The sequence below is a fragment of the Fistularia commersonii genome, chromosome 4, assembly GCF_037954325.1.
Source record: "Fistularia commersonii isolate RoL2024-O1a breed Wild chromosome 4, RoL_Fcom_v1.0, whole genome shotgun sequence".
NCBI classification, from domain to species: domain Eukaryota; kingdom Metazoa; phylum Chordata; class Actinopteri; order Syngnathiformes; family Fistulariidae; genus Fistularia; species Fistularia commersonii.
Genome location: NC_141287.1, coordinates 18,732,349 through 18,757,527, shown reverse-complemented (window position 1 = coordinate 18,757,527; position 25,179 = coordinate 18,732,349). Strand labels below are relative to the sequence as shown.

Here is a 25,179-nt window from a genome sequence, read left to right as displayed (position 1 = left end):
AATGCTATTATTCCTTTTGGATTTTCAACACAAAAATCCTGTGCACGCATGATTAATTTATCCTTTAAAAAAAAAAAAGCCCTCGAATAGAATCTTTTCCCGAATGTGAGTGTTTTTATACTCCAAAAAAAGGTATTTTTTGGTGATAGTCTTACCGATGAGAAGGATCACTTAGTGAAAGTTTGTTTCACAATCTGACTTGCTTTGTCATCATCAGATTAGAATCTACCAGTAGTTAAGGAGCAGTTTCATTCTTGGATAATAACTGGGCTGGTTTTAATGGGCTGAAACCTGAGATGAGTTAAGCTGGAGATGTAAAGGAGACCTCTATGACTTTGAATTAAAGGCCCCTTGTCTCGTCCTTTAAAAAGTTTGAAAGTCAAACATATATTTTTGTCGGAAGTTACACTGACTTGACTAGAAAAGTAGAGTTTGAAAATATCTGCACACCAGAATATCTGCTCCTCGTGTGTACACACATCTCCTGCAAGCATCTGAAGAACAGCCCATGTTTTTGCTGTTTTGCTTTTTTTTGTGTTATATCTAAAGTAAATCACCTTTCTTTTCAGAGCATTTTTGGCGTGCGGATCTTTTCAAACTCTACTTAGTTGACGTTTTTGGATCCCGCACCCGTCCCTTACTGGGTTGCGGATGTACGTGTGTTTTTCTTTTTTAACTCTGACTCGAAAATCCAAGTCATGCTGTTGCAAAGTTTCGGGGCCTTTTTCCCGTAACCAGCTTTTTTTGCGATGACAAATAATAAAATAATAAAAAAAAAAAAAAAAAGAAACTAAATCTAATGCGATTTCCTTTTTCATTAAACTGGGAGATGACAGGATGCATACCTTTTGTGCAGGTGAATTTATCTTCTGCAAGCTTCCAGCCTGAGGAGCAGGCGCACGAGTAGTACAGCGGCCCCACAGCGGAGAGCAGGCAGAGATGACTACAGCGGCTTTGAGAGCAGTGATTTTCGCCTACGAATTGCAAGAAATAAGACACTCGGAGATGTGCGGTGACGTGCGTGTCAACGGATCATGCTATTTTTAGGAGCCTATCACAATTATAAGCAAATGTAATTTTTGAAAATACTCGTTGCCATTGAAAGAGAATATCCACACCAGGTAAGCTGGTTGAGTCGTCGGTTATAATTGGCTGTAGGTATGCGACAAAGATGATAACGCGCACTATGTCGGCCCTACCTGCCGGCTGCCTGGCCGGGTGAACGGCTACCAGCCCCATGGGCCGAGCCACGTTGAACAGCAATGTCTGGTTCTGCCCGTGCCACTTATGGGCTCGCATCACCTGTCTCATCAATCTGTCGGTCCAATATACGTAATCCTCAAAAATGGTAATGGAGTGGGGCTGTTTCAGTACCTTTTCACAGAGAGCGGCAAAAGACAAAGAACAATACTTTTTCAGTACAGACTGTTTTTATCGTTTACTATTTATCGCAAAAATAATACGAAACGTAACTCACCAGTTTACTTGCCAGAACTTGTTTCCTGTTTTCACCGTTATAATCGCAGTAGTCGATGAAATCCAAATAGGCGTCCACAAAGTATAATAAATTATTTGGGTAATCTATAGTAAGGCCATTAGGCCAGTAGACTTTGGTGCTGACGATAACAGTTCTCATCTTCCCGTCCATGCTCGCCCTCTCGATACGAGGGTTCTTCCCCCAGTCGGACCAAAACATCAGGTGAGAACTGTGAAGCAAATGTTCGTCTTTTAGCGCGGCTCACTTAACAAAGCTGGATGTGCAGATTGTGAGAAACTCGACTCTGACCTGACGCGTGGGTCGAGCACCAGCCCTCGAGGGCTTGTGATATTTTCACTGACTAATACGGTGCGGTGGGTTCCGTCCAGTTTGGAAACTTCTACCGTCTCCAAGGCGTAGTCAGTCCAGTACAGGTTCCTGCCCACCCAGTCGACGGCAAGGCTCTCTGTCACCGTCACTCCGCTGTCAAATATCTGTCAACAAGGAACCTGATCTTCAGTTAAAAATGACCACTTTGCACGAATGTGACGTGTAGCAGATGATACCGATGATGACGTCGATGACAAAAAAAAAAAAAAAAGATCGAGCCAAACTCACCACTGTTCTATCGCTACCGTTTCTGTGAGCGCTCCAGATTTTGTTCTGGCTTGTGTCCGACCAGTAGACACGTTCGGTGACGGAGTCAAAATCCACAGCCACGATGTTGCGTCCGTCCCGCACCAGCGAAGTGATTACGTGGGACGTGGCCGTCATTTCATCTTGCATGATTTGATTTTGACTCGCCACTAACAGCACTACCTGACGTGAATCTGCAAATAGGCATCAAAATTGTTAATTTTTACATTTTTTTTTTTTTTGCAAAGAAGGGCATTAAAAAAAAAAAAAAAAAAAAAAAAAAAAAAAAAAGAGTTCGGCACGTCTTCCAGCTCCATGCGGCATGACTGATAAATAGGACCCTCCTCAAATAGCAGTCCTTGGGGAATGCACTCTTCTCTAAATAATGGCCTATTGTGTTACAAATCCTTTCAGCAGGTTATCTGTATGGAATAGGAGCTCATGTCAGGCACACTCCCCATAAACAAACCTTTGTTGGTGATTATGTCCTAATTACGCTAGTGATGACCACTGATTGACATCAGTGTTATTTGCCTTATCAGAGAAATCAGAGCAGCAAAGAGAGACAGACACAGAAGACAGAGGAAAAAGCTAGTGTGTCAGCTCCCCCTATACCCGAGCTCATTCTTGCTCACCGGACAGAATGAGACGCGAAATCATTCGCAGAAAATGAGTTAAGTCGCAAAATGTTCCCCCCGTAGACGAGCTTTTGAGCGTCGCCCATCTCACCTGTGGCCTTGCAAGTACGCTGGTCTTCTTCGAGGCTGTAACCCTCTTGGCAGTTGCAGCGGACGGAGCCCCGTTCATTGAAGCACTGCTGGCTGCAATATCCGGGGGGTCGACATTCGTCAATATCGTCACAGGTTTTCGAGTCATTGCTGAGTTGATAACCCACGGGGCAAGTGCACTGAGCCCCGAATGGTCCTTGAATACAGTCGTGTGTGCAGCCCGCATTGTTGTCAGAACAACTCTCCTGATCTGGATTGTAAGCAGGAAACGATATCAAGAATATTGTCATGCTTGAAGAAGAGCTCACTAACTCATTTTATGTTTTAAATCGCTACCCCGGTTAAAGTCTACTTTTAAAATGTATGCTCATGACTATTCATGCATTAAACACACACATGCTTTTCTAACAATAACGTAATTCCCCACTGCTCAGGACTGTCACCAAATAACTTTCAGATTGTTAGTGAAAGAGGTGAGTCGGAGTTATCCGAGCTTTTATTGATCAGAAGACCTGAGCCGCAGAGAATTCTAATCGACAAGGGAAGTTCCAAGTCACGAGACGGCAACGACAGATTTTTACACAGCGGGTTAGTGTAGCGGTTATTAAATAGAGTGGGATCAAAGTGTTTTATTTTGTGGATACATATCCATATGTACAGGATGTATGTTTTTGTTTGGATATGCTGTGAAGGTTTAGTTTTCAGTGCTATTTTTGGTGAGTAAACAAACAAGCGCAGAAGATTGCAGCGTGGGGTATTTCATATGGCACATCACTGTGGAGGAATGTCATTAAGTGAGCTTTCCCTGGAACCAACTTTATCAAAGAGTACCATTTCGAATAATGTTTTGAATTGGTGACTGTCTAAATTCTTATTAGAGATACTTCATAAAACATTTTGATCAAATCTACTCGCCGCATTCTACTCATGACCGAGAGCTTGTGCCTACCTGGCAAAGGCTCGTCTGAAAGTTGTGCGAAAAGCGAGAGAGGAAAATCGCAGATCATTTTCAGGTTAATGCAAATCAAATCACATGCATGCATGATTTTTTTTTTTTTTTTTAAAAACATGAATGCAAAGACAAACAGGTGACACATTCGACGCATATTTGCCGACACGGATTATGAAGCGGAGAACAGACTTACTGCAGAGCGGAGACTCGTCTGCACCGTCAGGGCAGTCATTGGTATTGTCACACACTCTGGTGAGGTTGATGCACACACTGTGGCCTGGGCACTGCCACTGCCAACCGGGACATTGGAAAGGCGGCGTCGGGCATCCTTGCTCGTCGCTCGTGTCCCAGCAGTCGTTGTAGCCGTCGCAAAGCCACGCGCGGTTCACGCAATTTCCGCTGTCACAGCGGAAGGTCGTGGCGGGGCAGGTACGAAGCGGACAGGTGTGATGTTCATCACTGCCGTCTTCGCAGTCACGGTGACCGTCACACTCCCAGGCAGACGGGATGCAGTTTCCATCTGACTGGCACTGGAACTCTGTGTCTTGGTGACACATCCCTGGGGGCCTGGTTGCTGAGACACATAACGCATGACCACACATACTACGGTCAATTTTAATGCGTATTTAATCGACGATATCGTACTTTCAAACTTGGAACGTGATTATGGAGAGAAAATCACTGCTTACGACAGCCTTGCTCGTCCGAGCCGTCGCTGCAGTCGTTGTAACCATCACACCGGTAGTACAAACTGACGCACCGTTGATCGTTGGAGCACTTGAACTGATATGAAGTGCAGTTGTAGACTGAAACATGTAAGTGAGTATTATAAAACTGGACTTTATTTCCCTATAGTATTCCAGTTTTGAGATTTATTGTTGTGCAATGGAATTAATGACATCAATAAACACAGGGGTGTGGCAATTTTACAGGTATTCCAGCTGAAGTTGCTGAAACCGTAAGGTGATCTACCGCAATTTCCGGACTATTGAGCGCGCCTCAATATAAGCCGCACCGGCTAGCCGATAGCTATCTCGGGCTTCCTCCTGCGCGCTAAAACCGTCAAAGTCGTCTTCTTCGGTGTCGGAGTTGAACGGACTCAGAATTACCCGGTCATTTCATCGGTCCGATGTGACGAGGATAAACGTTTTAGCGGCGTGAAGCTCGTTAGCGTCCCCCACCCAAAGTCCATATTTTAGCCGCATCGTTGTTTACGTGAAAACAGTCGCGGCTTATCGTCCGGAAATTACGGGTACTCTTTCCATGGGAAAATTACTTTACAGAAAACAATTTCTGTAAAGCTCAAAAATCGAAAATATCTTGGTTTTTTTTTCACCTTTCTAGGTGTTTGTGAATGTTTAAGATAAAGTATTTTTGGTGAAGAAAAAGTGACAAATTGACAGTTGTGAAACAGTCATTAGTTGTAGCCATGACAATAACAGCAGCACATACATAGTCATGGACTTAAATCATTTAAGTAACAGTATATTCAGAGATACTGATAATTTAGAGGGACTCACTGCATCCTTGCTCATCTGCTCCATCCATGCAGTCTCTGTCGCCATCACAAATATAAGTAGTGTCTATACACCGATGGTCCGGACACTGAAACTGCGTGGGACTGCAGGTGGTTCTCAGATCTATCAACACAAATTGTTGGACCATGAAATGAGCCTGCAACCAAATCTTTAGCCACCACGTAACTAATAAAAAAATAAAAAAAAAAAAGGGTGGATGGCTCAGATAAGAGCATGTTCAAGTGAGATTATTCAGTTCGGCAATCTACTTGCATATCCCGCACAACTGATTCAAAAAAAACAACAACATTTAATTGTATCATTACAGACTAATGACAAATAAATCAAATAAATGCATATGCAACATCTACTGCTGGAATAACCCTTTTCTGCCGAAGCAACGCCGTGAACGTTGCTCCATGTATCCTAAATAGAAAAACTCACGACAGTCAGCTTCATCGGAGCCGTCCGAACAGTCGTTATCAGTGTCGCAACGCCAGGTTTCTGAGATGCAGCGTTTGTTGGCGCAGGTAAATTCATTTGCGGCGCATGTATGAGGGATCTCTGTGGGGCAATTATTCTCATCGCTGTCGTCCAAGCAATCGTTGTGCCCGTCACAGCGCCACCTCGATGGCACGCAATGCCCGTTGGCACAGGTGAATGCAAGGGAGGAACAAGTGTTATCTAGAAAAAAAAAAAAGTTAATGTTAATTAAACTGTATAATAGTAATACTATGTGTTAATGTATTTGATTTGTTTGTTCAAAAGAAAGCATTACTGTTTATGCCACAGTCAATTTCATCACTTCCATCATGGCAGTCATCCACACCATCACATTGGTAGTTTTTTGGGACGCATTTGCCGTTGCTACAGGAGAAGGAGTTTACCCCACACTGCGGAACAGGGGGTTCACTGGAAGGGTCCTCCACACAAGTCTGTTGATTGGGTGACAGCTTCATGCCGTACGGACAACCGCACACCCTCTGTGAAACCGGGACGGGGAAACAGAAATGGCTGCAATCTCCATTCGGATTCGTCGGCCTATTGCAGAGGTTGGAACCTGAGAGGGCACATCAAGAGTAATTATACAGAAAAAGGACTCCCATACGGAGCCGTGGAAAAGGAAGCTATAAAGTAAATTACTGACCGATTTGTATATTGGAATTAAAAGATTTGACATGCATGATGTGTCTAATTCCTTGTCTGATGATGACCATCTCTCCGCCATCAGTCTTGCGAACGCGCACAATTGCATGCATGCGCCAGTCGGTGTAGTATGCGTAGCCTTCGGGAGCATAGAACAAAACTTCACTCGCGTCGTTTTTCATTACATCCTGGTAACAGCATGTGAATCTTCTGATTCCGTCATAAAGTCAAGAATAGTAAAAATGCAGCTCAAAGAAAAATGGGAGTAAAAATGAATTTGTCAAACTGAAAGAGTCATTTTCAGAGTTTCTCCCCGGACTATTTACCTTCAAAAATGGTGAGACTGAACGGATGAGATAATTGTGAAATGTGGCTCAGAGACTGACGGTCTTGTCCTTCGAAATTGCTATGCTCGATTTTGTCAAAGAAAGCGTCCACCCAATAGAGACGCATTGAGCTGTGTGGAGATCGAAGGAGAGGTAAAAGGTGAAAAGACAGACATGGAAACAGTTGGAAGAGGAAATTTCTAAAAAAAGTGATTTTTTTTCTAGTCAAAATGTCAAGATGGTTTATTAAGGCCTGTAACGGGATACCAGGGAACTATTTTTGGGGTCTGGTTATCAACGTTTGTCTTACCTCCAGTCGATAGCGAGGCCGTTTGGCCAGCCGTTGGTAGTGTTTACAATGGGGACGGCATGTGACCCGTCACCCCATGCCCTCATAATCTTTGCTGGTCTGTACCAGTCCGTCCAAAAAATATACCTGCAAAAGCAAATAAACAAAATGTATCCACTCAGCAAATCTGTAAATAACTCTAGAAAAATCAATTCCTGCACGCGTTATTTGCAGATATTTGAAAACTTGGGCGAGTCCACTTCAAAGTATTCACTATAATAATGTTGTTCAAGCTGCACCGATCTCTGCTTTCTAATGCAGAGGCCTTATAACTATGACTCAGTAGGAAAGAAGAGCTTATTCTATTCTATATGTGCGTGTGGTCACCGTGGGGCCCATTAATGAGCTGTCTATGATGACTAAATTAAAAAATATATTATTGTTTAAACACAAAGCCTCATCGTGTAGTACAGGGGTGGGCAAACTTTTTGGCCCAGGGGCCGCATCGACTCTTAAAATTTGACAGACGGGCCGTGTCAGCACAAGATACGATACACATTAAAAAAAAAAATGTTTGAAAATCGTTAACAGTACATATCATACTCGTCTGACATTTGTCTGAACGTTGTCTGACGTTTGCTTGCATTTCATGCACGAACCATTTATTTGCTTGTAGCTTCACGTCCAGCTCATTCATGTATGTCAGTATGTCCACAGTAAAGGCTAAATCCCAAAGCCAATCCGTGTCATTCAGCTCAGGAAAACTCTCAAGTAGCTCCAAAAATGAAATAATCTCCTGTTTGAGCTCCCACATTCATTGATCCAATCATTCGCATCAAGTATGAATTCTTTACCAATCTTCGGCGGGTCGGGTTAATAAGACCAACGGGCCGGATGTGGCCCGCGGGCCGTAGTTTGCCCGCCCCTGATGTAGTACTTTGGGTGACAAGTTTCTCAAATCATAATTTACCCAATCAAAGGTTGGACCACAATAGCCCTTGGGTTGTTGAGGTTTTGTACGATGGCCCGTCGGGACTTATCAGCGAGCTTCATGACGGAGATACTCCTGTATCGCGGGTTGGTCCAGTAGAGGTTCTTCGAAATCCAGTCATAAGCCAGGTCCTCCACTCCTTCCACTCTGGTGGCCGCCAGGATCTCTCTGCCTGTGCAGATCCAAACAGTTAGTGTTTAGAGAGTAAAAGAGGAAGGCATTTAAATAAATAGGCTGTAAGTTCAAGTTTTCCCAAACGGAGCCAGACAGGAAAATCTGGAGCTGTTACAAAAGCACGTCTCATGGATTATTGCACTGGTAACTACCTCTGCGGTCGGGTTGGCGTGTTAAACACTAACTCGTCCCGATAAAACGTGATTGCGCGTGAATCGTACAGGGGAGGAAGCAAAAAAAAAAAATGAACATAGAAATTGAGTAAAAAGTAAAAATTTGTTTTTAAGTGTCCTTTACATTCCCTTCCTGTAATTCCAGTAACCCCAATCAAGCATCGTCTTTTCTCCTTGTATAAGCCTGGCCGGATCACATGGTGGAGCTTTCTGCTATGAGTGAAATAAGCCAAAGTCCAAGCTATTCTTAGTTAAAGTAATGTAATTGATGAAGTTTGTGGTAAATATAGAATGAAGATAAGCAGTTCAGGTTCTGCAACATTAGAAATACTTACCGGTCCCGTCCAATTTCTGTTTATAGATTATGTGCTTTGACATGTCCGAGAAGAAGATAAGGTCGTCCCTAGCGCTGAAGTCCACCCCGATAAAGGAGGACGGGGATCCCGTGATGGGTAGCATGACGTCTTCCTGAGAGGTGAGGTTAAATGGGATCCCTCTCACAGCCAGCATGCTGGAGAACAACAGAAACTGCCTGACCACTGAGGAAAAGAAATCGGAAAAATTATACGTGGCAGAAGATAAAATCCTCCTGACAAAGATAGTAAGTCAAAATAAAAGCACCAGAGTATTAAAAAGAATCAGTTCTTTAAATGCGATGTCGACTTACAGAGACATTGCTTGCCATCGCTTTGCAGATCGTAGCCGATGCGACATTTGCAGCGATAACCCAACCCGTCGTTGTCGCTCTCGTGACTCAAAACGCAAATCTGATCACATCCGCCTCTGTTGTCACCGCATGGGTTCGGCACTAAAGACAAAACAACAAACGTCCTCAAGAAACTATAACGCTTGCATGACGGAAAACATCATTTGACCTTCGACGACGCTGAGGAAAACACGCGTGCACGTTTGAGGCGCTCACCGTACGGCTGTCTGAGCGGATGTATTACCGCCACGCCATACGGAACTTGAGATGTATTGTAAACCGCTTGAGGATTTCTCTCAGTGAACCTGTTAGCTTTCATCACCGCCATCCTGGTCCGGTCGGTAAAATAAACCTTGTGCTCAAAGATGCTGATACTATACGGGTTTGGGACGGAAGCCCCTCCGTGGGCAACGGTTTTTCTATAAAAATAAAAAAGAAGTCACATTTTATCCATATATATGAAGCATTCATCGAGCATAAGAGTGTACGGGCTTTCAGGTTATTTGTCTCATGGTTTTTCCGTTTGGAGCGAAATACAAATCACAAATGTTTCAATTTTGATTTATGCATGCAAAAAAAAAAACAAAAAAACATGACATTTACCTGTGAAGGCCATCATAGGTTACGGTTTCTATGTAGTCAAAGCGACTATCGACCCAATAAACACGTTTGGCCTCAATGTCGAGAGAGATGCCAACTGGCCAGCCCAGTTTACTCCTGATGATCCCGTAACGGTTGCTTCCGTCCATAAAAGCTCGCTCGAGGCCTGGTTGTCCATTGAGCGCCTCCATATCTGAGAAGAACATGAACCTGTGGAAGGAAAATGGCGTCAGTTCATTCCACGCATATTCAAGTCGAACGGAATAAATCGAAACACTGGCGGATTTCCTCATTTCGACTAAAATCGAAAAACGCCGGCATCTTCCCAGCTGTTTCAGGTTGTATCTTAACCAAAGAGGCATGCATTGATTTAAAAGACCCAATTTCTCTTTAGCCACCTGGGTCTCCCCCCTTGAAGTATACTATTGGATTACAATTAGGGTCATCACTTACATCGCTCCCCAGTAATCCACTAGGCGAAATCTCCTAATCTCACACACACACACACACCATTATTCTATGCCAATGGAGCATGACGCCGATACTGTATGTGGGAAATGTCTAGATGGATGGAAACCGCTTACCCGACGGTGGGGTCCAGCGCAAGTCCTCTAGGGTTTCCGAGGTTTTCGGTGATGAGCGTGACCCGGTTCTGTCCGTCAAAGTCCACCATTTCAATCCTGTTGACGTGGTTCTCCACCACATACAGTTTATTGTTCACCCAATCCACTGCCAAGTTCTCCGGGTGGTCAACTGATAAATTTAAAACCACCTGCATATTGGAACCGTCCATATCCGCAGAAAACACCTGTGTACAAAAGACGGCATTGTTGTCAGAGAACCCGCTCATAGGCGGTCATTGTTGTGAATAATAAAGGTAATAAAGGAGGACAGTCAATGGCGGTCACGGGGATTAATTCGTTTTTCTTGTTCGATGGGGTTTTACGGAGAAGAATGCAAACATTGCAACTTCCAGATAGTAAGATAAGGATAAATATAAATAAAAGAGACAATTAAAAGATAGCAAAAGACATCAACAAAAAAATAGACGGCAAAATGAACCACAGCAAGGATAAGAATCGACAAACATATATAATACGCTGGGTTTCTAAGTCCAGAGGCCTCAGCACATTGGAGCTACTTGAGTGTGTTGTTTTTAGCAGCTCTCGCTCTTTTGAAACAAGATCCAAATGACCAAAACACAGGATTTTCACCTGACCTGCTTAGAGAGAAACTGAAGATGTGGAAATAGCCCGGGAGTTTAACCTCTCTGGCTGCATTCACATGCCCCGCTTGTGCTCTCCCTGCATTTAATCTGACATGTTGCCAGGAAAGCGATTGATCTGCACAAATGCCCTGTCAAAGCTGCGTCTTTTCAGCGAGCGACTGTACTTCGAGCAATGGAGAAGCCAGGGCACATGCTGAACAAAGACTTTTTAACTGGGAAAAGAATGCATATAGATGGTAAGTGCCAATGAAAGAAGAAAAAAAAGGTACAGCATGATTAGTTTCAGCTCGAGTTACATAAATTGCGCTCCTGGTATGTGAAGATCATGCCTGCCTATCAGACAGGTTGCACGATACTGCCATTTGGGCTTCATTTCACAAGTACTTCTTCCCCTTCATTATGATCCAGTCACACAGGAGCCAGCAGTCTTCACATTATTATGGTATCAGCATTGCTGATCTGGGCTAGTTCCTGATCAACTCGGACGTTTCCTCGAACGAGACAGATGTTAACACCCTGCACCTTAGTTCTTTCCTAGGTATAAGGATGCCTGTGAATATAAACATTCATAGATAAACGAATATAACTCGCGGCAGTGTGAAGCTATGCTTTCACAAGGAGTACAGCACGCTACGGCCGAAGCGCTAACGCAAAAATATTTCATATTATGTAGGTGAAAACACAACACCGCCTTTATCAGGCTTTGGAGGAAGTAGATGAACCGTAATTTCCAGACTATAAACCGCTATTTTTTTCATACGCTTTGAATGCTAAGGCTTAAACAATGAAGCGGCTAATTCATAGATTTTTCTGGGCTAACGGCCGTCACGCCGCCAAAACGTTTAGCCTTGTCACATCGGACCAATGAAATTACAGTGAAAGTCTGAGGCTGTTCAATTCCAACACTGAAGAAGACCACTTTCATGGTTTCAGTCTGCAGGAGGAAGACGAAAATAGCAATCGGCTGGAGTAGGACAAAGCGCGGATAGAAAATGGATGGATGGATGGACTTTTCCTTGTGTTATTTATCATTAATCTTTTCCATCAGCCGTGTTTCAGGCACTGCTTGGAAAAAAAACGCATTTCCAGTACACATTTGTGGATGTTACCAGTATTTATTTGATTGAAAGTTTAAAAAAATATTTCTGTGTAACATTTTTCTAAGTAAATATCTCATGTTACAACATGAACACCTGCGGCTTATAGACCAGTGCGGCCTACATATGTACACATACATTGATTTGTTTGTTTTTAGCCGATGAGGCTTGTATTCAAGTGCGCTCGATAGTCTGGAAATTACGGTACATCTCAGAACGAGAATTGCATTGAACCACAGTAGATCGCAAGTAAATAGTAGCTGTAGCGCGAGTTTTCGTACCAAAACTGAAGATGAAATATATAACAAGTTTATCACCCAAGACTGCAGTGTTGCCATGTCTTACAGCTAAGTCGTGAGCTAGTGAGTGGAAAAACAATATATGGCGTGCATGTAATACCTTTTTCTGAACGATGTCAGTCCAGAAGATCTTACGGAGATTAAAATGGAAGTCCACTCCCGCTGCGACCCCTCTGTTCTGTGAATGGACAAAAGTACGGAGATTGTTCCCATGGAGATCACCTATTAGTAGGTCTCTACCATTGGAAAACACCAAGGAGGGAATTCCAGCTGCGGCAAAATCAAAACATAAACAATTAGCAATCACCGTAAAAACAACTTGATATGTTGGAATGTATTTTCTGACAAGTACTACATCCACTATCAACACTAAAACCAGTGCATGTATATATATATATATATATATCTACGAGCAAAATTGGAAAATTACAGAATGCAGCATTAGGTTTCTTTTTTCCGTAATCTCTGGCTCAATCCTCGAAAGGTACATGTACATATATATATATTTACAAGCAAAATTGGAAAATTACAGAATGCAGCATTAGGTTTCTTTTTTCCGCAATCTCTGACTCAATCCTCGAAAGGTACATAGCTCATTCATGAATCTGAGTACACACTCTGTTCTTCCTACGAAAAAAACGGCAACGGTCGGTGCCTCAGTCACCACCTTTTGTAATTCGACAAAAGCAAGAGACAGACTAAAACAACTCTCTGTATGCAAGAATGCCCATGAAAGACCTGCAGATGCTCAGTAAAGCAGTCACAGGGTTGTCTACAGAAGGGGCAATGCTAACAAGACTTGTTTGGATGGATCATTCAAACATTTTAAATCTGAGCTTACTGTGTGTAAAACAATCCCTTCGAGCAGAGAGGAACTCACACTTACTCGAGACATTGGCTTTACAGTATCTGTGGTGTTCCAGGATGTAACCCTCTCGACAGCTGCAGCGATGGGAGCCCACCTCATCCGCACACAACTGATCGCACGCTCCCCACATTGAGCAGTCGTCAAAGTCTGAAATACAAATCAAAACAGGTGAAAAATTAGACGGTAAAAACCTTTTCTGCTCATCAAAAAAAACAGCCATGAGTATTACGGAGTCCCGTTGATAAGCAAAAATCGACGGGAAAAAAGAATGTCCATTCTCTCAGGAGACTGTGACTTGCAAAACAAAGAATCCTTGCGTTTTATACAAATGTGAAGAGGCAAATAAGGAGTTTATACCTATACATGAGCGGCTGTCGTCGCTGCTGACGACGTATCCAGAAGGACAGGAGCAGGCTCCCCCGCTTGGCGAAAGATGACACCGATGCTCACAGCTCAAAGATGCGCATTTTGAGATACCTGAAACCGCGGTCATCGTAAGTAAGCGCGCTTTATTTCGATTTCTGCGTCGCATAAGGCTCACTTGTCTTTGGCACTTACTGCAGTTGCGTCCGGCAGCGACGTCGGTTTCATCCTCGCCGTCCGGACAGTGAGGTTTCCCGTCACACACCTGATCCACAGGAATACACACACTGGAGGATGGGCACGGCCACTCTCCTGGGTAACACTCCCGTGGTACATTATCTGTGGAACAAACAAGCCATTATATTCACCAGACCTGGTCATTTTACGGCCCCTAGCCGCATGTAGCCCATTTTACTTTTTTACCCGGCACGCCAAAGTATTTTCTTTGAATATAAGAATAAGTCTTAATAAGTTTCAGTCAATACTGAATTTAGAAACTCCTTGTTTTATCCTTTTGTTTAACCCTTGTGTTGTCTTGCGGGTAAAAAGTGACCCACTACCATTTTTAGCTGTAGAAAACTTGAAATTTCATGACTTTTCCTGAAGAGACTCCATAATTAGAAAAAGTGATCTTTCTTTTTTGTTTATGTTTCCATGTGGGCTGTACACCACTAGGGTACAAAGATTGTCTTATGGGTCATTTTTGACCCGTAGGACAAGAAGAGTAAACACAATGTTAATACCACACGAGGGTTAATTTTGTATGGATGATACAAAATAATGTCGGTACATTTATATCATCACTCATGATTCAAAAGTTGAAATAAAATGACAAAAAATGTTAATATTCAAATTGCAGTTTTCATTTTGTTCAATTTACATGACACTTAATTGGCCTGCACATGAAAATTAAATAAGAAATATGGCCCGCCAGCCAAAATAGTTGCCCACCCCTAAAATATTCACTGTTGGGACTTGATGCACAGAATATTGCACTAAATGAGGAAAAAAAAAGGGCAGCTGATAGTTGTCACACTGTTGGAGATGCAAAGATAATCAAAGTGTGCGCTCTCTATTAAAGACAGATAGCCTTATCTCCGCAAGACTGCACCGCTGATCTTAAGAAAACCGGCTGAGAAAATTTTCAGGGAAATTACTGTCACTTTAAATCAATGCAGGCGAGTGGCGCTTTGAAGGGTCACAGAGGCCTTTCACAGCCCACCCTCTAAAAACACACACTCTTCTCAGCCGTGTGCTGAAATTCTAAAGCCCTCTGGGGGGCCGTGGAATCGTGTGCCACAAAGAGGCATTTGAAAACTTCGGTGACAAAATTATAAGCCCACTGTCTCGCCCACGATGAACCGACCGCGGATCAATCCGGTGACTCACTTCCTACCGATGTTATCCCTCCGAACTAGTGAAATAACCCAAAGAACAAATGTTGTTTGTACACAAACAACAACTGCTTTAATACGTACCACAGCCTTTTTCATCCGCGTTGTCATCACAGTCATCCATTCCATCACAAAGCCAGACATGGTGGATGCATCGACCACTGGGGCACGTAAAGTAGTTGCCCTTGCATGGAGGGTATGCTGCAAGAGTGGGGAGAAGAATTGTAAAAAAAAAAAAAAAAAAAAAAAAAAAAAAAAAGAGTGTGTTTTCAGGGTAAACATGAAGGTTGAAAACTAAATACAGCAAGGAGGGTTTCATACTGCAGTTGACTTCATCGCTACGGTCCCAGCAGTCGTCATCATGGTCACAGACGTAATTTTGAGGAATACACCTTCCGTTCTGACAGGGAAATTGGCCTGTGCTGCAGTGCTGCGCTACAGACAGCAAACCAGAAAAGGACCGAACAGAACGATCATTGATGTCGTGGACGGGATTGCGTTTTCTCGCATTGTCCGACACAAAGGCCGGGCTGAAGGATGACATTTAAGAGAGTCTGTTTCTATCAATCGGCGAGCCTCTTACTGCAATTTGCCTCGTCGGAGCTGTCTCGACAGTCGATTATCTGGTCACATCGCTGGGTCTGGTTGTAGCAGGCTCCATTAGCACATCTCAGCTGTGTACACTCGGGGTAAACTGAAAGAAAAATCATCAACAGAGCAATTTGATCTAAGTCTGCTTGACCGCTGTGTTCTTTTCAGACGGCAGCAGCCACGGGATTCTTGCAATTTTGATATTCGCACAGTGTATAGTGTTGCGAGTCTGCCGTGTTGACCATGACAAAAAAAAAAAAAAAAATGGCATAGTAACTGAGCTACAGCTTGACTAATCCACCAAAGAATCCACAATCAACCTCTGACAACAAGAAGCATATTGTGGTCTTTTCTGTCAGTCAGCGAGCCTCTTAATCTTGAAAAAATTGATTAAAATGCCACAGAGGCCCGAGATTTAAAAAAAAAAAAAAAAAAAAAAAAAAAAGGAAACCACCTTGAAGAAGACTTACTGCAGTTTCTTTCATCAGAACCATCCAAGCAGTCAGCCACATGGTCGCATCTGTAGACTCCTGGGATGCATGACCCGCTACTACAGCCAAATTGGTCACTTGCGCACGTTCGGGAAGCTGCAGACAGATTGAAGATACCGTCGGCCGTCAAATTCACTTTAAATGCCTTCTTATGTTTCGGGATTACGTTTTATCATTAACGTTGCTCGGATTTCACAGATAATTTGCGTGAAATCTGCAAAACGATTGTGACGGTTATACCAGTTTATCGTGCAATTGAAATTGTTGGAACGTCAAAAAAGAACGCTGTGAAATATACTTACGACAATGTGTTTCATCGGAACCGTCGTCGCAGTCTTCCTCATCGTCGCACACCCACCAGTCTGGGATGCATTCGTCGTTACTCAAACACATGAAACTCTCGCTACTGCATGTTTCAGGAGCTTTGGAGACACAAAAATATTTTGTTTTGTGTTTTTCGAATCAAAATAAACTTGCATCCATGACCAGTAGTTTACCTGATATATTGTATTAACTTACACCTTTAAGTTAAGCAGTTACAATGAGCAACCCTCACTAAAATATAACAAAAAAGTCTAAACAGGAACCAGTATGGGGATGTGTAACTATCACAATATATGGGAGATGAATATCCATCAACTTGTACGTTTTCATCAAATGATACTATTGTTCAATTAGTAAAAGAAAAGAATAAAATAAATAAAAAATAATTTCTGCCTTTTTCATGTATATACATATATATATATATATATATATATATATATAAAATATGTATATATATATTTTTTTATATATATATACAGAGAGATTTTAAGAGATTTTTTTTACTAATTGAACAATAGTATCATTTAATGAAAGTGTACAAGTTGATGGATAAATTCTCTCTCTCTCTCCCTCACTCTTCTTGTTTTTGTTTTAAACATATATATATAAAACAAAAAATATATATATTTTCTGTTTTTTTATATGTAAGTATATATGTATGTATGTGTGTATATATATTATATATATATACATATGTATGTATACATATATTTATATATATATATACACACACACACACACACACACACACACACACACACACACACACACACACACACACACACACACACACACACACACACACATATGCGTATATGTATGTGTGTTTTTTAATGGCTGAAGTCAATGTCTTTTTATTTAAAGTAAAAGATTTCCTGCAGAGGTCATTAGGGGAATATAATGGCAAAAGCCAACAGCTTTGCTACAACAACTTGATCACTTTTCAACCTCTTGATAGCTCAAAACAGGAACTGTATTTCAGCTTAAATGACGGTTTGATTTAAAGATGCATGACCAATACCCTTTGCATAATGAAAACCCGGTATCCGGGATGGAGACGCCTTCCGCCGGCGAGGAAGGGTGTTAAAGGCGTTGACAAGCCGCGGAGACAGGCGTGCCAGCCACCCCCAGCCCCCCGCCGCCCCATAGTTGCACAACCTTTGCTACTCATCCGAGCCTTCTTTTGATGTTGAGTGGCATCTGTAGTGATAAGGTACCACTGGACTGCCTTCCCTGACGTTTTCCAGGAGAGATTGATTTAGTCAGCATAGTTCAGTGGCAGAGCACTCCATCAAACGGGAATGTACAATTCTGATTGTCTCCCCGACAGCTTGATTTATGATGCGGGCTGCTCGTGTCCGGTCTGAATTGTAATTGGGATAAATAGTGGTACTGGGTGGTACCACAGCTTTTTTGACCTGATTTTTTTTTTTTTTAATGAGAGGAGCTGTGGTGTGGTGAATTTCTTAGTGACGGTGCTGCATCTCTGCTTGGAACGGTCCATTATTTTTTACCACTGCACAATCAAATATCTCGCTGAACTTGAATTTTTTTTTCAATATGAGGAATGTTGCTATAAAAAAACAAAACAAATGTCGTCGCCTGAACCTTAAAATGCTACATGCCCTTAAAGCTACTTGTTAAAATAAATGGGAAAAAAAAAAACTCATTCCGACATATCCTCAGGGAAAGCTACGAAACATACAATCGTGTGTGAACAAGCAGTTTCCCGGCTTGATAAACCCAGTGTGAGTGAGACAGTGACTGTCAGAGGTTCATGACATCCTTCGTAACACGCGCTTTTTCCCTTTTTCCTTCACTGTAGTGGAAGCAGGAAATCCTATGCTTGCCACTCAATCATTTTTCGGCAAACAAGCTACGTCCTAAGAAGAATGATACCAAAAAAGCTATTAATGATCTTGTCTTGAATAGAAATGGGGAGTCGCTGAACGGTCAGCTCGACTTAAAGCCAGATGTGTCAAGTTATATTGGAAACAAACACTCGAGTCAGACTATGAAAATCACTACTTTGTGGGAGAGCCCTTTCTATATCCTAGTCTTTGACGATGTTTGTGAAGATTTCAGAATAGGAGTCACAAAGGCCAGTTGGATTAGCCCCAAATCTAGTCTGCACCTGACGATCGCTGTGTTCTGTCTATAAGCCTGTTTGTGTAATTTGATGTTTTCCGTTTCCTTTTCCTGCGAGTCTTGTCTTTTCTAATTAGCAACTTAAACCCACAGCGGGAGAGAGAGTTCTAACTGCACTGTCCGAGGAGGAAGATAAGGATGCCCTGCCACGGTCCTACAGAGGAGAACAGTAGAGGAATTTTCATTAGAATGAATCCCACAAAGGCCTTAAACCCCACTGTGAAATTACAATGGCACAAAGGAGGTGCCTGCAGGGATGCAAACTTATGAGTGGAAATGTCACACTAAAAAGTCATTTCGAAGATGGACAGGCGAGGACAGGGTACAGTAAACCGTTTACCGTGATAACGCAAAAATGTAAAATGAGCCCGGAACTGAAATGAAAACACCTGTCCGCTTTCTACCGAAACATCTCTGTCGTGCCACGCTGGCTGCCTACGAGACGTCTTTATGCATTCGTCAATACCGTCTTGTTTGGCGCGGCCCTCGGCGCCCACTGAATGTGTCGGGGGGGAAAAAAAAAAAAGGGAATAAAACGGCTGCTGGCAGCATGAGACGCTGGACCCGTCGGCGCTGTCAGAGCAAAGTGCTGCTGCCCATTTCATATGGAAATCAATGCAGCAGAATGCTGTCAAATGCCAAACAAGTGACTTTGGCTCTTACCGCTACAAACAAAACAGTGGAAACGCTGAGAGGCTTTGGCAGCGGCACGGGAGCAACAGGAATAAATAAATGGAGTGTTGGGCGAAGTCTGGGTCTCTGTCAAATTGAAAAATGATAACCGTGTTTTTTTTTTCTTACGGGACAAAACAAACACCGGTAACCTCATCGTAAATAATGGTGTTACAATCCACTGACGCGGCCACTAAAAGTCAAGTTTCTGCCGTAAATTGATTCTCAGTTAAAAGCCGCGGCGTACGTGTAACCGAGACAGAAAGAGCTGCAGTTCGAGTAAATGCAGTATATACTCTGTAGTTTTTAGTAAACTCTGCTCCTGTTTCTCGTGTCGCACAAGGATTTAGGCCTCTGGACCGGAAAGGCGGCGGCATGCATGGGGTTTAACATGCACCTGCTGGCCAAGTTTCACTGCTGAGGTTATAACACAGCAAATACATTAAACAGTCTCTAATTTAAAGCTAAATCTAATAAAGACATCCTAATATGGTGAATGGCAAACACATTGCCTGCATTCCTAGTTGTCTATGTAAAGTCCCCTTGTGAAAAGCGCTTACTGCGCTTAATAGATAATCAAGAAGTTCCCGGCCAATGATTTAATGAGCGTAGCCTCGGAAACCCCTTTCCAAACTTGCCTACAAAGCAAAAAAAAACGGCAAAACATGACATTAGGTGTAGTGTAACATTAGCCAAAAGCATCATGGTCAGCACATTGCGAGAATCTCAAACCTGAGCCACAGTTGTTGTGCTCATGAGATGAAGGAAAAGAGTAAAAAAGATCAGAGTAAAACAGTTTGTCGAAGCTGAGACAAAAATAAGTTGGAAAAAAACAAACTTCTTTCAAAAGAAAATCGTTTCTAAAGCATCCGATAAGAAGACGAGGTTTATTATCACACAACGTCACTCCTTTTTAATTCAGTGATGTGAATTTTAAAATACTACTTGAAAAACACAATTAAAATACTTGCGAGTTATATGCTCGTATATTTTTTGTTGTTGTCGATTGTTTGGATGGCATTCTGGTTTACCACGTTGTTATGGTAACTGCTTTACTTGTGTCTATTTTTGTTCATTTGCAATGCTATGTAAGGTTACAGGGAAGAATACCCGCTAATTTAGAGGCAGCTAATGGGGATCCGATTAAATAAAGAATAAACGTGACTTGGAAAGCCCTCCGGAAGAGACTTAAGACTTATTTAATGGTCAAACATTTAAACACTTTTTCCCCAATGGGAGTTGACCAGATCTGACGGGCCATCAGCAAAACCTACACGACAAACCCCTGACACTTCTTTAAGGGTTGTGTTAATCCAGGCAAATCTGCGCTACCAATCGCCATAAAAATGCTGACAGAGTCGCCGGAAATGATTTGGTGAGTCCTCATGTTGTACAACTCATATGTCAGCAACCGCAAACGGGAAGGTTACCGGAGAAAGTTATCGGAAATGACCGTTCCTCGTCAGAGGCGCCGGCCCATTTCAAGCTTACAGACACTTCCCATTTCGTCTGACACATCGTGAGGCCAGCAGATGATATAGTACATTACATCACAAACAACAGACAATTGTTAACATCATCATTTCCTCCTGGAAACATATTTTTCTTAACTCCAAACCGGCCCCGGTTAAGGAATGGCTCCATTCTGCAGCAGCTGCTGTGTAATTAGTTGCTTGATTCACACTAAGAAGCTTACACACTAAGGGTTGAGCAAAAAGAAAGCAGATTACAATTTGAGAAGCAGGATCTAGCCGGGCTACAAACATGAGCGACAAACACAGGACTGTAAGGAGTGGCGTCTGCGCATTTCACCTGAAAATAAAACGTCCAACTTTGAGTCGGACCGAGGTCCGAATGACTGGTTTTGCAGCAGTGGGGGAGGAAAAAAAAAAAAAACTGCTGCACCGACACGAGATTTGTACCAGTAACCCTCAGTCCTTACAGATTGTCTGTAAGTCACATGCTCTTTTCTGTTACCTAGCAACAGTTAAAGCTCAGGCAAAAGTTCCTCAGGAGAACTTCCAATCTGTCTGAAGCAGGCTTTGTGCGCAACCTTAAAAGTAATACTACTATGTACTAAAACACGCTACTCCGAGGGGTCAATATTACTTTGGCCTGCAGCCGCATCACTAATGCAGGTTAAGTTTAGTGTAATTCTATTAAAAATAAAAGGGGTTAAGATCTAGTAAGACAATGTGTTGTCAATTTGATTGGTTTTACTTTGGATTTTTTTTTTTTTTTTTTTAATTCAAAGTACTTCACCCATTCTATTGTTTTATAAGCACAAGTGTGTTTTGCAATACATCATTTATTGACAATTCATCCGGCATCCCAGCTTCAATTTCCCCTTTCGGGCTTATACTTGTTTTGTTTACAAGAGCAACAAGTGCACGGATCATTAGAAGCACGGCAACTCCTTCTCCCACCGAAATTATAAGAAACCCGTGACCAGAAGCGTTGGTGGTGGTGGAGTGGGGGTAAAGCAAAGAAGAAAAAAAAAGAAGAAAAGTACTAACCTGCAACCGGGCACCGAATAACCCCGTATATGAAGAGAAGAAAGAGTTTAAGAAGCAGGACTCTCCGCATTCTGGCCGCTCCTTCCAGCTCCGTTGTGCAGATGGAGGAGCTGTGGGGACTGAGACTTGGATGCTGTTGCTTTCCTCTGTCTCCCTTGGCCCGCAAGTTGATAAAAAAGGGGGGGAGGAGGAAGAGGGGTGGAGGGGCGTATGCAAAGTGGAGGACAGCCGCTCCCCTCACCCGGCCAGCCTCGGCCCTCCGTATAAATCCCCTCTAACCCAACAATCTGCATAATGCTTTGGGAGATCTCATAATGTGAGAAAGTCCATTTCTCACATTGAGATGCAGTGCTTTTGTAGATGATTTTATATATATAAAAAACTCATCAGGTGGAATCCCAATTGTCGATCTGAGAATGTTTATGATTATTTATGATTTTTGTTGTTATTATTATTAGGAGACGTCCGTCTGTCCCCGCGTACGTCACCGCGCCGCTCGGCTTCAAATAGCGGCGCAACAGCGCCACCGTGTGGTCAAAAGTAGGAACTGCAACTTCACCTGCCGCCCGGAATGAATCAAAGGGCCCGGGACGGTTTCCAATAGCAACCGAGCAACTGAAACTTTTTTTTTTTTGCGGCCGTCAATTAAAAGTGGATCCGAGCAGAAAGAGGAGGTTGAATAAAGGGTGTTACTTGTTTTTCATTTCGAGTGTCTTCTTCTTTTTCTTCTTCTTTTTTTATTTTCCTCTTTTACACGCGATGACGACACCGCAGGGAAGCCCGAAGAGTGCCAGGAGTCTGGACGGCGACCCGGAGGTGACCAACAGTTTAATCCACTATTCTGCTTCTTGGGAGTTTAAAAAGTCACCGCTTCTGCATTTTTTTTTCCCAAAAAATAATAGTATTGTTGTGAATTAAACATGGGCGGGTATTAACAGTTCTGAACTATTCACACTATCTTTAAAATAAGCGCGTTATCGCTGCCGTTTCGAAAGCTAGCAAACATTTACGTAACGCTCAAGTCAACTTTCAACGTCACTTTCATTTGACTTCATATTAGCTGAATGACAAACTATATACCTTGACAAAACACATACAATCATCCTATTTTGTGAACCTGGCTGCAGTGAGTGTGGATATAATCTAAATAGTATATCAATATAAATAAATAGCTCCATTTACATATAGATATCACACTAATAACGTGCTAACCTCATCAACCTCATCTATCAACCTCATCTGTGCAACAAGATTTCCAGTTTAAAACTATGCATTTGTTAGTGATGCTGAAATTCCCACCGGTAAAATTTTCCAAGCTTATTGATTAAGGAATCAATTTGATTTTTGTTTGTTACATGAACTAATTCACCAGCTGTTTATTTTACAACTATCATAGTTTAACATTGGATCTGTGTCTTCTTTTCCTAGTATTCGGACAGTCACAACAATTCATCTCAAAAACACCTAAGCTGCTCTTCTGAAGATGTAACCGAGACAGGGATCCTGCGGGCCAGGATAAAGGAGCAGTCGAGTTTAATCTGCATCCTAAAACAGCGAGCAGATGAGCTGGTTCTCCGATTCCAAGCCCTACAGAAGGTCAACGCAGAGCTGGAGGCGCAAGTAACAGACAGCAAGAAAAAAGTGGAGGACGAAAGAAAGAAAGCAAAGATGTTAGAGAAAAGACTATTGGTCGTCGTCGCCAACCATCAAGCGATTATCGGTTTCATGGATGAGTACAAATGTCAGAACGCACAGCTGAGGCTTCAAAATAAGCAACTGCAAAGAGAAAATGACACCGTTTTCTCCCAAAAGTTACAAGATAAAGAGGTAGCTCTGCAAAAACTAATGCAAGAAGTCAAACTATTCTCAAATAAGGAGGATGAATATCGGTGAGATTTGTAATAAATGCTAGTTGTTCATACTGTATGCATAGTTTTATAAATCCCTTACACAAAAGTTTCCTAAAATTGAGGAATGGCTCGGGTGAGAAGTCTTTCTATTGTGCTTACAGGGGAGTTCCTCAGAAAAATGTTACTCTTCGTCAGTAAATTTTGGATACCGTAAAAGTGAATCAAATAGTTCGTTTGAAATGACCCTTGTTCATTTGCTTAAAAGTCTCATTTTAACATTTACTGTCAGTAACTTCCCTTTTTGTCTGATGTCATTGGTTAAAGTAGGAGGCATTTGGGCAGTGATGTCTGCAGATAGTGATTTCATTGTCTACTAACCCAAAAGGAGATGAATCAGCATTCATAGTAAAAAGAAAGATAGCTAATAGTCCTAACAGTTCAAAATGCAAGATTTACTGTCTAAAACTAATATCTGTGTGTTACAAATACTCTAAAAGGGAGAAAATATCTGGATGCCAGATAAATCTCCTGAAACAAGCCTCTGAGTATCAAGCCAAGGAGACGTTGCTGTGTGATCAACTGCATCAACTGCAACAACGCCACACAGACGCAGCACAAATGTGCAAAGGTAAGCAGCTAGTATTTGATTATTCCAAGTCAAGGCGATAAAATAACATTTGCCTCTCATTCTCCACCTTTTTCATCATCAGATGTGAAGCTACAGCTGCAAACGGCCGAGGAGCAGAACGCTCTTAGAGAACTCCACATGCGAGAAAGCATAACCAGCCTCACCAAAGAGAAAGAATCATTACTGTGTCTTTCCTTGGAAAGAGGGAAAGTAATACAGGTAATTCAAAATAGCACAATTCACATCACGCGAGCGCACATAAGGAATCAGTCCAATCATATTGACAGATTTAATAATTCAAGGAAAAACAAGAAGAGATCCAACAGCTGATGAACAAGATCCAAGCAGAGAGAAAAGCTCGAGCCAAAGTAGAGGGCAGGTAAATTGTTTGTCAACAAAATGTGTACGGTGTTGCTGTTTACTGGACATAAATGCTAAGATCAATATTCTGCATCTGACCTCAGGTTTAAAGAGGAAGCAGAAGCTGTTAATCGAGATGCGAGAGTGACGTCTCTCCAGGCGTCACTCGATGAAGCCACCAGAAAGTATGAGAAGCTCAATAAGGTCTGTATGACCTCTGAGCGGTGAATTTGACACTGGCTCGTATTGGGAGCTGGGCAAACTGAACATGTCTGTGGTTTTTACAGGATTTTGAGGCCTACAGAGAGCACAGCTCCAGCCTGCTTGCACAAGAACGGGAGTTAAATAAGAAACTTCGTCACATGATTGGCTAAATCATGTATCGTGCAATTTGTGATTTTTCACCTCAATATATATGTAGCTATAGTACGAACATGAAACAATCCATTGTTGTATATACATATCTCAGTGCCTTTTTAAAATGATCTTTTTTTTCAACTTTTTCAGAAAACACGAAGAACTGGGCCTTATGTTGAATAAGGAGTTGATTTAGGCCCCAAAAAACAATTTTAGTCAAAAAAATATCATTATTTTAAAAAGGTGACGATATTTAATATATACTGCTCAAAAAAATA

General features: G+C 42.2%; 2 protein-coding genes across 2 annotated transcripts in view; one reads left to right on the top strand and one right to left on the bottom strand.

The window, feature by feature from the left end:
* Positions 1–16,439, bottom strand: part of lrp2a (low density lipoprotein receptor-related protein 2a) — a 48,385-nt gene extending 31,946 nt beyond the window's left edge. Inside the window, exons 1-29 of the mRNA XM_086144574.1 lie at positions 16,349–16,439; positions 16,026–16,142; positions 15,548–15,658; positions 15,286–15,399; positions 15,049–15,165; positions 13,766–13,909; positions 13,565–13,684; positions 13,226–13,354; positions 12,440–12,609; positions 10,300–10,523; positions 9,719–9,925; positions 9,332–9,534; positions 9,077–9,217; positions 8,745–8,948; positions 8,042–8,234; positions 7,093–7,218; positions 6,783–6,913; positions 6,458–6,595; positions 6,089–6,370; positions 5,751–5,994; positions 5,314–5,426; positions 4,483–4,599; positions 3,987–4,367; positions 2,843–3,091; positions 2,096–2,307; positions 1,787–1,971; positions 1,478–1,706; positions 1,200–1,374; positions 846–974 (exon numbers count right to left, since the gene is read on the bottom strand). Coding sequence (XP_086000700.1) covers positions 846–974; positions 1,200–1,374; positions 1,478–1,706; positions 1,787–1,971; positions 2,096–2,307; positions 2,843–3,091; positions 3,987–4,367; positions 4,483–4,599; positions 5,314–5,426; positions 5,751–5,994; positions 6,089–6,370; positions 6,458–6,595; positions 6,783–6,913; positions 7,093–7,218; positions 8,042–8,234; positions 8,745–8,948; positions 9,077–9,217; positions 9,332–9,534; positions 9,719–9,925; positions 10,300–10,523; positions 12,440–12,609; positions 13,226–13,354; positions 13,565–13,684; positions 13,766–13,909; positions 15,049–15,165; positions 15,286–15,399; positions 15,548–15,658; positions 16,026–16,142; positions 16,349–16,439 — 4,996 coding nt within the window. The remainder of the gene's footprint in view (positions 1–845; positions 975–1,199; positions 1,375–1,477; positions 1,707–1,786; positions 1,972–2,095; positions 2,308–2,842; positions 3,092–3,986; positions 4,368–4,482; positions 4,600–5,313; positions 5,427–5,750; positions 5,995–6,088; positions 6,371–6,457; positions 6,596–6,782; positions 6,914–7,092; positions 7,219–8,041; positions 8,235–8,744; positions 8,949–9,076; positions 9,218–9,331; positions 9,535–9,718; positions 9,926–10,299; positions 10,524–12,439; positions 12,610–13,225; positions 13,355–13,564; positions 13,685–13,765; positions 13,910–15,048; positions 15,166–15,285; positions 15,400–15,547; positions 15,659–16,025; positions 16,143–16,348) is intronic.
* A 6,026-nt stretch (positions 16,440–22,465) lies between these two features.
* On the top strand, positions 22,466–24,918 carry LOC147235020 (coiled-coil domain-containing protein 89). The gene is made up of 7 exons (XM_086144573.1): positions 22,466–22,522; positions 23,135–23,595; positions 24,054–24,184; positions 24,267–24,403; positions 24,487–24,563; positions 24,649–24,748; positions 24,832–24,918. Exons 1-7 carry the CDS (start codon positions 22,466–22,468, stop codon positions 24,916–24,918), a joined length of 1,050 nt encoding a protein of 349 aa, XP_086000699.1.
* Positions 24,919–25,179: the final 261 nt, after the last annotated feature.

What these genes read in the sequence shown, in the direction of transcription:
- LOC147235020 (XM_086144573.1), top strand. Translation starts at nt 22,466, where the DNA reads ATGACGACACCGCAGGGAAGCCCGAAGAGTGCCAGGAGTCTGGACGGC. An exon ending in CGCAGCACAAATGTGCAAAG is followed by an intron (nt 24,185 to 24,266) that starts GTAAGCAGCTAG and finishes TTTCATCATCAG; the next exon opens with ATGTGAAGCTACAGCTGCAA. An exon ending in AGTATGAGAAGCTCAATAAG is followed by an intron (nt 24,749 to 24,831) that starts GTCTGTATGACC and finishes TGGTTTTTACAG; the next exon opens with GATTTTGAGGCCTACAGAGA.